The sequence below is a fragment of the Bos taurus genome, chromosome 4, assembly GCF_002263795.3.
Source record: "Bos taurus isolate L1 Dominette 01449 registration number 42190680 breed Hereford chromosome 4, ARS-UCD2.0, whole genome shotgun sequence".
NCBI classification, from domain to species: domain Eukaryota; kingdom Metazoa; phylum Chordata; class Mammalia; order Artiodactyla; family Bovidae; genus Bos; species Bos taurus.
In genome coordinates this window covers 92,531,668-92,547,867 of record NC_037331.1, presented here as the reverse complement: position 1 = coordinate 92,547,867, position 16,200 = coordinate 92,531,668, and the positions used below count along the sequence as shown (strand labels likewise).

At 55.3% G+C, this 16,200-nt stretch overlaps 1 protein-coding gene across 2 annotated transcripts; it reads left to right on the top strand.

Annotated features, from left to right (window-relative positions):
- Window positions 1-1,002: 1,002 nt before the first annotated feature.
- On the top strand, window positions 1,003-11,383 carry PRRT4 (proline rich transmembrane protein 4). 2 transcript variants are annotated; one of them, XM_024991145.2, is made up of 5 exons: window positions 1,003-1,335; window positions 2,547-3,250; window positions 3,337-3,441; window positions 4,329-4,448; window positions 8,792-11,383. In XM_024991145.2, the coding sequence occupies exons 2-5, from the start codon at window positions 2,599-2,601 to the stop codon at window positions 10,615-10,617; spliced, it is 2,703 nt and encodes a 900-aa protein (XP_024846913.1). In that variant the 5' UTR covers window positions 1,003-1,335; window positions 2,547-2,598; the 3' UTR covers window positions 10,618-11,383. The 2 variants fall into 2 exon arrangements, with proteins under 2 accessions (XP_024846913.1, XP_059741914.1); XM_059885931.1 differs by lacking the exon at window positions 1,003-1,335 and having other exon boundaries at window positions 1,346-3,250; window positions 10,053-11,312.
- The last annotated feature ends 4,817 nt before the right edge of the window (window positions 11,384-16,200 follow it).

Sequence of the window (16,200 nt, the reverse complement as noted above, 5' to 3'; positions counted from 1 at the left end):
TTATATGGGGCAGAGAACCCACTGTGTTTTATGTTTTCCTGATACTTTCAAATAGGAACATTTTGGGGATTTAGAGATTCAAGTCTGCATAAACCAGCCAGAACTACTTAAATCAGTCACTGCAACAGAACCACAGGGTCCCTGAAGTGTCCACAGTAACTGCCCTGCTCTTGAATAATCTTCCACACTGGCCTGGGTGCACTTATATTCCTGGGCTAACATTCTTTGACTTCACTGTTCTCCTCTTGCCCATTATTAGAAACAAGCTGTAAACCACTTCTCACAAAGCTCTTTAAGGTTTTTTTTTTTTTTTTTTTTTTTGAGAACTCAGTCTTAGCAAAAAGAAATGTTACACACAGATTGAGCCTTGGCTGTTCATCTATGAAATGTTGGAGGCACTTCCAACTATTGAAAGCCACCAGGTGATGAAGCAGACAGCAGAGAGACTGAGTTCAGGTTGCCAAACGGTGCCATCTTGGACAAATTCCTGAGTTATTTCCCTCCCCCCCCCAAGCCTTAATTTACCTATCTGTGAAATGGGTACACCCACAGAGTTGTTGTCAGGGACTAATGAAACAAGGGGTGTGGACGTGCTTATTACACTTTCCACTCATCGCTTAATAAACGTGGTTCTTCTTGCCTGGGCAGGTTGCCGTGTGTGTGCACGCGCGCGTGTGTGCACACGAGAGTGCACGCGGTGCTCTAGCCCGCGGTGTTTCCCGGGGAGGTCATGCGAGTGGATGTGTATGATGGGCCGCCCTGGGAGCGTGCGGCTGCCGGCACCAGGCTGAGAGCGCAGCACCGGCGCCCGCCCCGGCCGGCGGGCAGCGCTGAGTGAGTGAGCGCGCGTGGGGACGCAGGCACAGAGGCGGCGGCGGCTCGGGGCTGCGGTGCGCGCCCGCCTGCCGGCCGGGTGGGGGGCGGACCGCGGGCCGCGGGCCGGGGGAGGAGGAGGGGAGAGGGCGGGCGCGCGGGGCGGGAGCGCAGGAGGCGGGGAGGGCGGGCAGAGCGCGGCTGCCGCGGAGCCCGGCGCGGGCGGCTCTGCCGGGGAGCGAGGCTCGCAGCCAGGAGGCGGCGCGGCGGGTGGGAGCGCGGAGCCCGAGCCGGGCCGGGCCGCCCGCCTGGGGCCAGCGCTGCGGGCCGGGGCCGGGCCGCGCCAGACTGGGGGCCGCGCGTCGGCGAAGCCGCCGTGACCGGGACGAGCCGAGGGGGCGTCGGGCGCTGGGAGCACCGGCCAGACTCGGTGGAGAGTCGCCCAGCCGGGCGCCTGGGTCGCCGCGACCGCCCCTTTTCGGGGGACTTGGCCGAGGAGAACCGCCTGCAGGAGAGGAGCAGGTCTGCTGTCTGGGCAGGGGGAGAGGGAGGTGTGTGTGTGTGCGCGCGTGTATGTGTGTGTGCGCGTGTGCCTGTCTGTAGCGGTGGGTGTGTAGGAATGTGCATGTGGAGGGGGATGATGGGGTGTGATGTGTATCTGTATTCTGACTGTGCGAATGTGTATGTAGGGGTGTGTGTGCCTCTGTGTCTGTGTATACTGTGTGTCTGTGAGGTAGGGGTGTGTGTGTGTGTGTGAGACAGAGCAGGCTGGAAGCTCACAGAGCTTGGATCTGAACCCATGTAGGAGGGAGGGGGCTTGGCAGGACTGAATGTGTGTGTGTTTGTGTGTGTGTGCACTTTGGCGCAGGGATGTGTGAAGGGTGAGTAGGTGAGTGTGGGTCAGGGTGCTAGGTGTGGCCGTGTGTGTGATGTAACAGTGGTGGGTACACATGTGTGCCCCCTGGCTTCCCCTCCCCTTCCCCTTCCAGCTTTGTGTGCCTGGGGTGGGTCAGGCGTGTACTGCAGCCAGCCCTTGGTCCAGCTTGCCTGCCAGGCCATCCCTCCCCCCAGTACTTCTAGGGTTAAGGGATGGAGAGCAAGCCAAACCCCAGGCAAGAGGGAAAAGGCTGAAGGGGCAGAGCTTCTGCCAGCCCAGGGCACGCTGCTTCCCTAGCCAGAGCCGCTTTCTCCAACCTCTGCCATCACTCACTCTGTGCTTTATCCCTCCAGGGCTCCCTGGGTCTGAGTGAGAGTGAGGCTGGAGCAGGGGTGGGAATAGGGGTACACTCATCTGTGAGGGGAGCTTGTTCACAGTTCTGTTACCAGAAGGGTGCTCGGCACGTAGTAGGCCTGAACAGATACTCTAGGGCAAAAGGAGGAAAGAGGGAAGAAAGGAAGGGAGGGGATCAGAGGCTGGGAGTCAAGTCCATGCACTCAGTTATTAGTCAAGGGTGAGAGCAGCTGGATGCAGTCAGACCCCAGGCCTCAGACTGAGCAGGTGGGGGTTGGGGGGGGTGGGCACTTAGGGAAGAGGAGCCTTGGCTGGAAGGGAAGGGGACTGCAGGGGAGAGACTGGTGCTGGGGCCTGAATGTTCAGCAAGAAGCTGGCCACTCTCCTTGGGCAGAAGCCTTTGTGTCTTGCCCCCACCACCTGCTTCTCCTGGATCCGCAGCCTCTCTTGGAGGCATCAGATTCCAACCCGGTAGGGCTCATAGCACCTCTCCTCTCTCCAGGACCTTCGTGCGCAAAGGTGCAGAAGACCCAAGCTCGCGGCCCTACCAGGCCATGGCAGGGTACGGCTATCTGGGGCTGGGGCTGTTCTGCTGGGTCCTGCTTGCTGTTCCTGTGGGCCCCCAGCCTGCCTCCTCTGTCCCAGGTGCCCCTCTCACCACTTTGAACCCCCCGCCCCAGAGTGAGGCCTCTATGCTGTCTCTCAACCTGGGACTTAACTTCAAATTCCACCTTCGGGGACCAGCTGCTGTCTGGGGGAACCCTGTCACGGAGACCCAGGCACTTTCTCCCAGGCCGAGCCGGGAGCCCAAGGAAGAGGCGGCCAGTGGGCTGAGGACTGACCCGCTTTGGGAACTGCTGGTGGGCTCTCTTGGAAACTCCCCCCCAGAGTGGGGCTCTGCAGAAGGCAGCTCTACTTCGTGGGCCTCCTCCCCAGCTCTGGAGTCCGCATCCCTCCTCTCGGGGCCCGCTGATGGGCCCACTGCACCCTATCGGCCCGGGATGGGCACTGTGACCTGGAACACTGCTCTGACAGCCACAGCGCCTCCATCCAGTGCACCCAGGCTCCGCCAGAGCGAGCTGGAGCTGAAATTCGATGTGGCACTGAGAGCAGGCGCAGCCCCCACGCTCGGGCATCGAACGCTGCCCCTGCTGCCCAGCCTGCGGGCCAGCCTGGCAGAGATTGCTGGGCGCCTGGGACCCTTTGGTGAGTACCCACCCCCTCCCAAGGAGAGCTGCTGCTGGGCCATCTGGCAGGTAGGAGGAGGCTTCAGCATGGGGCTCCTTTTGCAGGGTTCTTTGGCACTACAGTGTCCCCGCTCCGGAACTTATCAGGCCCGAGCCCCCCAGGCCCAATTACATCCCCAGGCTCTGCCTCTGGAGTTTCAGATTCTCCAGGTGAGTGTCTATTTCACTGCAACAAACGTTTATAGAATGCCTCTAAATGACAGTGCTTCCTTTTTTCTCTGACTTAAGGGGAGCTTGCATTCCTTCTCCCAGGCCCTGGGATACAGCCACTGCTCCCATGGGGAAATGCTCTCTTTGTCATACAAAGTCTGATTTGGCCCTTGTAGTTTAGCTTCTGGTATACACGTGGCTGGGCTTCCCTGGTAGCTCAGCTGGTAAAGAATCTACCTACAATGCAGGAGATGCTGGTTTGATTCCTGGGTTGGGAAGATCCCCCTGGAGAAGGGATTGGCTACCCACTCCAGTATTCTCGGGTTTCCCTGATGGCTCAGTCGGTAAAGAATCCGCCTGCAATGCCGGAGACCTGGGTTCGATCCCTGGGTTGGGGAAATCCCCTGGAGGAGGGCATGGCAACCCATTCCAGTATTCTTGCCTGGAGAGTCTCTGTGAACAGAGGAGCCTGGTGGGCTACAGTCCATGGGGTTGCAAAGAGTCAGACACAACTGAGCAGTGAAGCACAGCACAGCACATACATGTGGCTGGGCTTTCTAGGTGGCACTGGTGGTAAAGAACCCTGCTGCCAATGCAGGAGATGTAAGAGACGGGGTAACCCTGGGTGGGGAAGACCCCCTGGGGAAAGAAATGACAACCAACTCCAATATTCTTGCCTGGAGGAGCCTGGCGGGCTACAGTCCCTAGGGTTGCAAAGAGTCAGACACGACTGAAGCCACTTAGCACGCACACACGCATACATGTGGCTCCAATTCCTGGGACAGTGACTCCTTTTGGTCAAGCTCTGAGAAAGGACTTGATTTTCTCCAAAGTTCCAGAGGCCAATGCCCGGCTGGCACTCTGGCCCTAATGTGCTCCCTTTGCAGGATTCTTTGGCACCACTCTGTCCCCACCCCCATCCCCCCAGGAAAGAAAGCTCCCAAGTCCAAGGCCACTGGACCCAGCTGCTTCTCTAAGCTCTGCGTTAATTGCAACAGCATCACTAGGTAAGTGTCCGATTCATTTGAACTTGATGATTATTTATTGAGCACATAATATGTGCCAGCCATGCACTGACATTCTGGGATCCTTTTATTTGATGGTCATCATGATCATGATCACCATTCTCTTCATCATCACCATGGAGATGTATATTAATGGTCTGAGAGCAAGTGTTGCTGAGGATGGTCCCACAGAGTTAAATAGCAGTCCTCTGGGAGTTTTGTAATCATAGGCAGAGCAGGATGTAGACAAATGTATCAGGGCAAACAGACTCAGGAACTCCTTCCTGATTTCCACAGCCTCAGTACTAACCCCGCCCTCCACTTCAATCTGCCTGGCCTGCCTCCCACCCTCCCACTCTGAGCTTGGGGCTCTCTCCTTTGCTGTCTGATCTGACATGACATGCTGTCACATATGGGCAGAGCAGGGCCCCTCATTGGGAAGACATTGAAGAGAAGACCTTGAGCAGACAGACACCATCCTTGTCAAGGGAGCCTTTCAGAACATGCGTGGCGGCAAGCTGGTGGTGCAGAGCAAAGACCAGGGGCTGTGGGATCTTGAGACCTGGCTTTGGATCCCAATATACTTCCTAACTGGCCAGTGGCCCCACCCTCCTTCCCCTTCCTCAATGATGGCTGGATAGGCTATTTAAGTTCTTTGAGCCTTAATTTTCTCATATATCTAGGGTTTAGTAATAGTGCCTATTTTGCTATTGTAAAGCTTCCATGTAATGTAAATTTTGGGCATGAGGCTGGTCATGAAGTATTAGCTCATTAAATAGTATCTGTTAATGTGGTTTCCCCCCATCATGTTCCAAATACACTTCCAGGTATACCTCTCAGACATCGCAACTGTGGCCCCAAAATGTGATGGGACAACACATACTGTAAAAGGCAGAGGACAAGCTGCTTGGGGAGGGGTTCTGGGAGGTGAAGCCAAGGGAGCCATGCAAAGGGCTAACTGTGACTGGGAATGCTCTGAGCCACCCCACACCAGGAACTGGTGCAGCAAAGGAAACCACTGGTCCCCAAGCTTCTTCCAGCTCTAGACTTAACACAGCATCTGACTGTTGCTCACTCCCTAGCGGTCCCAGCACTCCCCGGCATGTGGGTGGGAAGCCTGCCGTCTCTTTCCCATCCATCCCAGTGAGCAGCAGTGGCAGGATCTGCTGTGGAGCTGGGGGCAGGCTCTGTGGCCTCAAGGGAAGGAGGCTGGCTGGCGGTCTGTCAGCCTTGGTGACAGCACTGGCCAAGCAGGTTTAATGAGTCTGGACAGTATCAGAGGCAGCCCGGCCGGCTGGTGGCCCCACCCTCCTTCCCCCTCCTCAATGATGGCTGCAGGAAGCCAGTCTCTTCCTGGCTGTTCCTCCTGGATAAACCCCGGAGGGCTCCAGGCCTCCTGGAGAAAAGGCCAAAGGGTTTTTTGTTCACGCCAGTACTTTCTGAGGGGAATAGTGCCAAGTAGTTAGGAGATAAAGGAATCTCTCTGTATCTTCTCTAGGAACTTTCTAACCTAGGTACAGTTAACCTTTGGCCCTAGGGCTTCTCTTCTCTAGTTCCTCTTTGGACCTGAAAGAGGAATGTGAAAAAGGTGGCTTAAAACTCAACATTCAAAAAACTAAGATCATGGCATCCAGTCCTGTCACTTCATGGCAAATAGATGGGGAAAAAGTGGAAGCGGTGACAGACTTTATTTTCTTAGGCTCCAAAATCACTGTGGATGGTGACTGTAGCCATGAAATGAAAAGATGCTTGCTTCTTGGAAGAAAAGCTATGACAAACCTAGACAGCGTATTAAAAAGCAGAGACATTACTTTGCCAACAAAGGTCCGTATAAAGCTATGGTTTTTCCAGTAGTCATGTAAGGGCATCTGAGGAGACCAAAACATGAGGGGTGAGGGAGAGTGTGTGTGTATTTGATCCCACTGCTGTCAGACTGGCTCTGCCCCACCCCACTCCACCCCACCCCACCAGCAAACCGTCAGATCCAGCTGAATGATTCTCCATTTTAATTCACTGCTGTGTCTTCAGTAGGTGTTTGGGAATGGTCAGTCTATCCAAATGATGTTCTTCAAACAGGGTTCACAGAGTGAGACAATGTGTTGATGTTCACTGATTTGGCTAATTGTTGACTTTATAAGGGACAACAGCCTTTTGTTAGTTAAATCAAGAATGAGTTTGAGGCCCCAGAAATGGTCACACTCACACGGACACACACCAATGACTGATGGGTGATGAACATTAGCCCATAATGATGAGACCAACAGCAGTTGTATATTGAATGCTGATTATGCACCAGGCTCTCTACAGAGCTTTGCACACATTGGCCATTTATCCTCATCACAGCCCTGCTCTTATTTCAGACTCGAGGAATGTGATGGGACAGGAACCAGGGAACATGCTGCCACTGAGCAGGCAGCCTGCTGTAAATATGTAATGTTTTGGCAGCTCCCTCTCTGCCCTCTCCAGTTGCCCAGTTCTACCTTTCCCTCCCTTCTCTCTGGGACTGCTTTCAGGCCCCCTCACTCCTTACCCTTGTTCTCAGGATTGCTCAGTTTTGCATGTCCTAAGCTTAAGCTCAGAGAAGGCAATGGCACCCCACTCCAGTACTCTTGCCTGGAAAATCCCATGGACGGAGGAGCCTGGTAGGCTGCAGTCCATGGGGTCTCGAAGAGTTGGACATGATTGAGCGACTTCACTTTCACTTTTCACTTTCATGCATTGGAGAAGGAAATGGCAACCCATTCCAGTGTTCTTGCCTGGAGAATACCAGGGATGGCGGAGCCTGGTGGGCTGCCGTCTATGGGGTTGCACAGAGTCAGACGCGACTGAAGCGATTTAGCAGCAGCAGCTCAAGCTGGCACTGCCTGGGGTGGGGTGGGGTTGGGGGGTGTTCCTGGAGCCTTCCTGTTCTGTCCCACCGAGGCAGGGCTGAGTATGGCCAGGCAGTTGGGGCAGGGGTCTGCTTGTCAAGAGATCCTCCTTGCCTCATTCTACACCTGTCTCCTGTGCACCTCCCCATCCCCAGCTGGCTCCCCCATCCTTCACCACAATCTTTCTGCCTCCATCCCTGCCCGCAGCTGTGCTTCTGCCCAGCTGGCTAGGTGGGGGAGGGAGGTTTAGCCTGAAGCGTCTTCCCTTGCTGCCTGGCCAGGAGACAAAAAATCCTTGGGTCTAGCTCTTTCTCATTCCTCTCTTGTTCCAGGAGAGTACATGGGGGATCTTAGTCCTCACACTCTCTTACCCGACTTTCCTTTCCCCAAGGGATGTGTGGGGCTGGGAGCCCAAGTTAGCCAGAGCGCCCCAGAGCATCTGAGGGGCTCATTTGCTAAGATGGCATTTTATCCCACTATGACCCCCACAACTGTTCCTTCCTGGGAGTTCAAAGGTAGTCTTGAGACCTAGGGGAGTGATCTCAATGTCATCTTCTGTAAAAGGGGTGAAAACCAAAGGAGTATTAAGGGCCTCAGACTAATAGCTTGTAGTTGAGTCAGGATGGGGACCATGGCCATTGGTAGGCTGAGGGTTGGAGGTATAGCAGGCAGGAAGGTCAGTAAATATGAAAGATTGCTGGCGACAGGAGGGTTGTATCACTTCCTCTGCTGTGTGTGTGCGTGCGTGCACATGCACGCTTGGTGGCCTTCCCTGAAGAGACTGGGAGAAGGGGGAAGCTATTGAAAAAAGGCTGGAGAAGCTCCTTCTAGCACCAAGGTGTGAGATGGGAGTCAGGGGTGCAGAACAAGAGACAAGCAAAGTAGTATTATGAGGTTGCTGTGCCATCAAGAAGAGGGGCTCAAACTGGTGCTCAGATCTGGATTTTAGATGCAGCTCTGCTAATGTGTAACCTTGGACAAGTCACTTTGCCTCTCGGCACAGCCTCAGTATCTTCACTTGGCATGTATTCAATGAGTATCTTCTGAACGCCAACTCTGTGCCAGGACGTTTTAGGGAGGAGTATTCAGATGTGAGCAAAGCAAACAAAAATCCTTGTTCTCATGACTCCTCCTTCCTGGCAGGAGGGTTCAGTTAGAGGGGGCTTCTATAGCTCCCTCCACTTGTAAAATTCTGTGACCTCTTAAGAAAAACCCTTTTCAGTGGAATCACAGTGTACTGAACAAAGCTGGGAGCCAGGCCTGGATGGGATGACCGGAGGGGATGAGAGCTGAAACTCTGGAGGAGTTTGATATGGGAGGGGGCCGGTGAGTGGTGGCCAGGTCCGTGAGTCTCCTATTTATGACAAGTCCTTCCTGGATGTCAGAAGGACTCCCATTGGCATACAGGCTACTGGCTGTATGGTGGGTAAGGGGAGGGTTGCACGAATGCCTCAGACGAACATTCTTTGCCCACAGAGTCCACCACCCCCACCTCTGGCCTGGACGACCCCTCTCCTGCCAGCCTTGGGAACCTTTCGGTGCAGCCAGAGTGTGGGCCAGGGTCCTGCAGTATCAGAGAGCTGCCTGAATCCGAGGGGCAGCCGCCTGCGGCCCCCCTGCCCCTCTTCTTCCTGACGCTGGAGGCCGACTGGGCAGAGGCCAAGGCTCGCTGGGGTCTGGCCTGGGAGGCCCACGTGTACGGGGTAGGCGCGCTCTTCGGCCTGGTGGCCTTGCTGGCGCTGCTGGCGCTAGCCCTCCTGCCCTGGCGCTGCCCGCCCGGCGCTCCCTGCCTGGCGCTGCTGGACATGCTCCTGCTCTCGGCTGGGACCACGCGGGCCTTCCCGCTCTTCTACGACGCCTACGGGCACCGCGACCGGCTGCCGGCGCTGGCCTGGCTGCTGCTGCAGGACCTCCCGCTGCCCTGCCTGGCCGCCGGCCTGGGCCTGGCCTGCCTGCTGCTGGCCCGGCCGCGCCCGCCGCGCTGCCCCGCCGGCCTGGCCGCGCTGCTGCTCCTGGGGTTGGGGCTGGCGGCCGCCGCCGCCCTCGGGAGCGCCGCCCACCGCCCGCTGCGGGCTCTGCGGCTCGCCTCCCGCGGGCTGCACGCCTTCCTCGCCGCCCTTCTTTCCGGGCTCCTGCTGGCGCTCTCCTGCTTGGGGGGCCGGCGGCGGCGGGCCGGAGCGCCCCTGGGAGCGGCCGGCTTCAAGGGCGCCACGCCTCTCCCGCAGGCGCGCAGCCCCTTCGGCCCGCGTGAGTCCTGGCGGCGCGCGGCGCGCACGGCCCCGGTGGCGGGCACCTTTGGGCTGCTGAGCGGAGCTCTGCAGGGCTACGAGGTGCTGCACGCCCTGGGCTACGGCGGCCAACCTGGCCTGGAGGGGCCCTGGCCTTGGTGGGCCTTCCAGCTTGGCCTGCGCCTCGGCGAGGTGGGCGTCGCGCTCCCGTTGGCGCTGCTGGGCCTCTACCCGGCGCTCTGCAGTCCCCGCGTGCCGCCGCGCTGCTGGGCCAAGCTCTTCCGCCTGTCCCCCGGCCACGCCGCCCCGCTGCTGCCCGGAGGCTGGGTCACCGGGGCCCCGGACAAGAAGCCGCTGGGGAGCGCCATCGCGCGTGGCGACGCGGAACTGCTGCAGCTGTGCGCCCTGGCCGGACCGGGCCCCGACCTCCTCCTCCAGGGAGGAGGCTGCCGGAGCTTCGACGGCGCGGCCGCCCACCCGGCGCCTTCCCCGGCCTCGTCTCCCTGCAGCGATGACACAGTGGACTTCCGCCCGCCCTCCCCCATCAACCTGCGGCGCAGCATCGAGGAGGCCCTCTGCAGCGAAGCACTGCTGGCGCCCGGCCTCTTCCAGGTCCCAGCCTTCGGGGAAGCTCTGCCTAGCCTCGGCGTCTACCGCACCGCCTCGCTGGGGGCTCAGACCGGGGTCGGGCCCATTGGGAGGTCTGGGGAGGCCCCTGGCTCCCCGGCGCCCCGCGAGCTCCCCTCTCCCGGGACCTGGCCCGCGGGCAGCAGCGCCTCCTCCGGCTCGCTGTGCGGACTCTCGCGGGACAGCTCGTCCGTGCTCCTGTGCTCCAGCCCGGACAGGGCCCCGCGCTGTCCTCTGGTCTGCGTCCTCAGCCCCCCGCGGCCCTCAGGAAGCAGCCCCAGCCTCCCGGCCTCAGGATCCTACCAGGCCCTGTCCCCACCCTCCCGCGACTCCCCAGAACCTGCGCCTGAGCTGCAGGCCGAAGAGGCCTTGCTGCAGGAGCAATTCCTGGACGCCTGCAGACAGATTGACGAGCTGAGCATGGGCAGCGACACCATAGACCTGTGAAGAGGTGGCCCCCCAGCCACCCCCGATCGCACGCCCCCTTCTGGCGCCTGTTCTGCCCCGCCTTCTCCCCACCCGAGACCTGCACACTGTAACCCTTCCCCAATCCTGCCTGGCTCAGATACCTCTCCCGGCTTCCTTTCCCATCCAGAGATCCCTGGATGGGTGGGTCAGCAGCCAGGCTCTGTTGATGGGGAACTAGTGCCACCTTCTCTGGAGCCCCGGGGCGTTGATGCCCTCAGCTGCAATTCTAGGCTGGCAGGGGTCCCACTGTCCTTGGCATTCACCAGCAATAAAGCTCCAAGGTGCTCCACTCCAGACCACCACTTCCCACTCTGGTGCTGAGTGAGAGGGGCTGTCCTTAGAAGACCTCAGGACCCACCACTGTCCCCAGACCCACCTCTGCTACGCCCAGGAATCCCATCCCTGCTGAGTGAGACTCCCATGTCCTCCACATGATCCTTCCCCGTAGAAGGGTCCGTGGCCCATCTAGGAGACTCTGCAGCAGTTGGGTGGGAGGTGAGTGCTTTCAGAGTTAATTTATCAATAAAATATTTTCAGAGGAGAAAGGTCTGACCTTCTTGGAAAAGCCTAGATGAGGTAACAGCAGCAGTGGTTCTGTGAGAACAGAAAGAGAAGCAGTGTTTGGGTGGGGTGGGTCCATCTCAGACCCTAGTGACTCCTGACCCAAATGAGTCTTGTCCTCCACATGACCTTTCCCCATAGATGGCTCCATGGCCCATCGGGATGAGCGAAGGTCCTGGGAGTGGCCCCTTGAAGATCCTTCTGACTCCCCAGGAAGTGGCTTTTCAGAGATGGAACACAACCCTGAGAGGTGAGGCAGAAACTCTGCAGTAGTTGGTGGAAATGTCTCTATTCCCAGGGACCTGGCTTCACATCCTGGGGGACAACTGTTTAGGGACCAGTTAGTAGCAAAGTCCTTCATGGAAACGTTGATACGCATCTCAAAAGCATGATCACTTTGAGCTGGGATTCCCAGCAATCTCCCTGCCACATATCTAGAGGAATTCACAGAGGCCTTTTGGATTCACAGAAGAAATTGCTCGCTCCATCTACCAACAGGACCTCTTCAAGTCTGCACTCACAACCCTCTTCCCTGGAGAACATTCATCTCCCACAGGTGCAGAGCCTCCCTGGGGAAAGCCTGTCTTCCCCAAGTCCCAGCACCGTCCTACCCACCAAAGCAGAACTCACAGTGCAGAGACCCATGAATACATCCAGCCACCAGGCACTCTGTAATCCCTCCCTTGTCCAGGGCATTTGGCTCTGAGCGCTGTAGTATGCATTTGTCATTTGGCTCAAATGCAGTAAGTTCAGAGTGGCACTAAAACAGAGTTGTAGATTTTAGAACAAAATTCTGGCAGTGTTTTGGCAGATGTCCTGCACATCACAGGGAGGCCCACAGGGGCACACATACTAGGCTTGAAGTGGAAAAACAGGAATAGGAATGTTTTTTTCTTCCAACTCTGCCCATCAGCTCATGAGGATTTGAGAAGGGAAGCAAGGGAGCGAGGAGGGAGGCAGGCTGGGAGGGGGCGGGGCGCTCAGCAGACCAGGTCTAATGCCCTAGTGGAAGAATTACAGCACTGTTCAGCTTGCCCCTGAAGCTCTGTCTTGGCTGAAGGGAGCATCCAGGGCTTGGAACCTCGGAGAAGGGCAGTAAGTGAGAGTCATAGTAGGGAAGAAAATGAGAGGAGGATAGGGCAGGTACTGCTGAGGGATGAGACCGAGTGGTTCTGACTGTGTCTTCTCCATCACCTGGCTCAGCTTGGCTCAGAAATTCCTGCTGAATCGTCACTCTGGGCTGAGGCCCAGAGAACTGCCATACTCCTAATTACAGGCATATCTCACTGGTGTCGTAGCAGCTGTAGTGGCCCCAGCCTCAGAGCTGCTTTGTGTCATGGAAGGAGTGCTTGCTGTTCTGAGAAATTGTTTCTTTTCTTCCCCACGTACACCTCCATCTGCCTCTGCTCACACTCAACTCCTCTCTGCTGTCTCTTCCTCATTGTAATGCTTGCCAGCTGCTCTCACTCACTCTTCCCACCATGGGTCCTTGAGTTCAGGTACACACCTCCCAGCAAAGCAGTCCAAGACCCACGTACCTCCAGTCACTCTGTCTCTCTGTCTCTCTGTCTCTCTGTCTCTCTCTCTCTCTCTCTCTCTCTCTCACACACACACACACACACGTACATACACATAGGCTCCTTTTCTGTCTGGACATTCTGAATGGGGCTGGTGAGTTGGGAGTGGGGTGGGGGAATAGAGCTTGGTGTCCATCAACTCCATCACTTCTTTGATTTTCCTCAGTGAGAATCACCTAAGCCCTTTGACTTGATCAAGAGACTGAGGCTTTGGTAAGACAACCCTTCCCTTTTATCTCATGCCTCAGCCCTTCCTAACCCAAAGCAGTTTCCCAGAAGAGCCTGGGTAGACCAGGACGTAATATATACACCCTCGGTTCCAGTTCTTAGTGTTATAGGAGACTGAGAGACAAACTCATCTTCATTCATTCAATCTCTTTAAAACATTTTATTGAGTTCTTACAATGTGCTAGATGGTGAGAGTAAAAAGGTGACCTAGGTGGACAACGGGAGAAGGCAATGGCACCCCACTCCAGTACTCTTGCCTGGAAAATCCCATGGATGGAGGAGCCTGGTAGGCTGCAGTCCATGGGGTCTCAAAGAGTCGGACATGACTAAGTGACTTCACTTTCACTTTTCACTTTCATGCATTGGAGAAGGAAATGGCAACCCACTCCAGTGTTCTTGCCTGGAGAATCCCAGGGACGGGGGAGCCTGGTGGGCTACCGTCTATGGGGTCACACAGAGTCGGACAAGACTGAAGCGACTTAGCAGCAGCAGCAGCAGGTGGACAACAATCCTGAACTCGTGAAGCTGAAGCTCTTTGGGGGAAACCAGACATTAAAGAGCACATCATATAAGTAATTCCAATAACACAAATAATTAAATACAGTGGTGAAAAGTGCTAAGAATGAGAAGTATGCAGTATTATAGGAATGTTTAGCTTGCAAGCAGGAATGTAGCCAAAAGGATGGAGCTTGGGAGAGGCTGGCTGAATACAGCCCAGCCCTCTCCTACCTCCTTTCCAGGCTCCTGCAAGTGATGGATGAGAGAGAGTCTAGCAGTTTATTTCCCCTGGAAGCCACATTGCTGATGTGGTGCAGGGTACCACGACTCCTGCTATTTAATAAAGAACCCTGCATGTGTCCTGGATAGATAAATGAGCAAATATTCCTGATTGAAGAACCACATGGCCTTCCTGATATGAGTGGATAGGAGGGGATGGGGCTGAGGCTGAGGCTGGGAGACTGAGATGGGGAGCCAGGTCTGAAAGTTGGGAAGAGTACAAAGGGTCAGCTGCACTGTTTTCCTTCCCTAGGGGCATGGAGCTCCTCTGCACTGTGGGTGGCTGCTGCCCTCTGATGGGCACAGGACCGCAGTTTCTTTTTGTTCTGTAGGGAAGGTTTGGGTCCAAAGCAGCTCCAACTTAACACTGTAGGGGGTGTCCCAAAGGGATGCTGGAGCAGCCTTCTCAGGATTCTTTCCCCAGTGCACGCTGCAGCCAGGACTGGGAAGGTGTCCCCACAGCTAGGGCCCTGATGCTTGTCATTTAGACTTTGGGTATGAAATTTTGATTTCTAAGGTGGTGAGGGGGCAGGAGAGGAGGAGAAAATAAAGGAGAAATGTGGAATTCCAAACCAACTTTATTCAAAGGATCCATTTGCCTTTGTCTATTTGTCTCTCTTTATCCTGGATGGAATTAACCCATTACCTTATAAATCTGTTTCATATTTCAATACGTCCTCCATTGAGTTATGTGTTTAAAAATAACTGTGGCTTTTTCTTTTAAGCATAAATGCTTGGAGTTAGGGTTTCATAAATCTAATGTTAAACGTTTTCCCTTTCCCCGCATCGCTATCAACCAGTTATCCACCAATCCAAAATATGTGGAAAGTAGATGGGGTTTGAGGAGAAAGGGGAACCCTTTTCACTGTACCTTTTGTACTTTTTGAATGTTCTACCTGCTCTGTGTTCAGGTTATACCGTTTAAAAGTAATTACTAAAAAATCGCATTGGGTAATTTTGTTCTACACAAATGTTCTGCACGGTGCTGCAGTCTTGCACACAGGTCAGTTCCTGAGCCCAATGGGGTGGCAAACACTGTCTGTGTTCCAGGATCCAGGAGCACCCAGATCTCCTGGCCAGTGAGATTACACAGCCTTGGGTCCATCTAATAAGCTGACCTGAGGAAAGCTGTCTCTGGGAAGACCTGGGTTCTAGGTCTGTGTAAGCTGGATGTATTGCTTGTTCTGGGTGCGTTCTCTTGTGATCTTGCATGGTGCAGGCTTTGCTTTACTTGTAAGTTTTTTTTGTACTGATGTTTGTCTATCTCCCCAAAACTATTCTCCATGAAGGCAGGAGCCCTGTCTTTTTTTAGCTCATCAATTTTATCTTTAGTGCCTGGCACATAGTAGGAGCTCAGTAAATAGTTTCTGAAAGAATGATTATGTATGACCTGTGCCTATTTGAACCTTAATAGCTTTGTCAGCGAAGTGTTAAAGGCACAGATTTAGTTATCTGTTAAAGTGTGACAGATGTCTCATATTCTCTGAGAACTGGAAATTTGTTCAAATGATATATGTGATTACTTGTTTTGACTTGCATTATGGCTGTGTTTTATGCACGTAATCTTGGGTCTCCTGGATCCTGGAACACAGGCACTTTAGAAAATATTTATTAAACATCCACTATGTGTCAGATCCTGGGTTAGACCCAGAGCAAAAACAGCTTCTCCTGCCTGCCCTGCTGAGTTTGGTATCGATCCCCAGCAAGTTAGATTGTAATAAGCCTAGAAACTGCTGCTGCTGCTGCTAAGTTGCTTCAGTCGTGTCTAACTCTGTGCAACCCCATAGACGGCAGCCCACCAGGCTCTGCTGTCCCTGGGATTCTGCAGGCAAGAATACTGGAGTGGGTTGCCATTTCCTTCTCCAATGCATGAAAGAGAAAAGTGAAAGTGAAGTCGCTCAGTCGTGTCCGACTCTTAGCGACCCCATGGACTGCAGCCTACTAGGCTCCTCCATCCATGGGATTTTCCAGGCAAGAGTACTGGAGTGGGGTGCCATTGCCTTCTCCTGCTGCTGCTGCTAAGTCATTTCAGTCGTGTCTAACTCTGTGCAACCCCATAGACGGCAGCCCACCAGGCTCTGCTGTCCCTGGGATTCTCCAGGCAAGAACACTGGAGTGGGTTGTCATTTCCTTCTCCAATGCATGAAAGTGAAAAGTGAAAGTGAAGTCGCTCAGTCGTGTCCGACTCTTAGCGACCCCATGGACTGCAGCCTTCCAGGCTCCTCCATCCATGGGATTTTCCAGGCAAGAGTACTGGAGTGGGGTGCCATTGCCTTCTCCGAGCCCTTCTCCTAAGGGAAGCCAAATTTCCCTACAGAGGCGGGGGCGGTACTTGGGTTAGGGGGTGGAGCCCAGCTCAGGAAGCTCCGCCCTCAGGCGGCACTATTTTTCTTCCCTTCCGGAATGGTTTTTCCCTTTC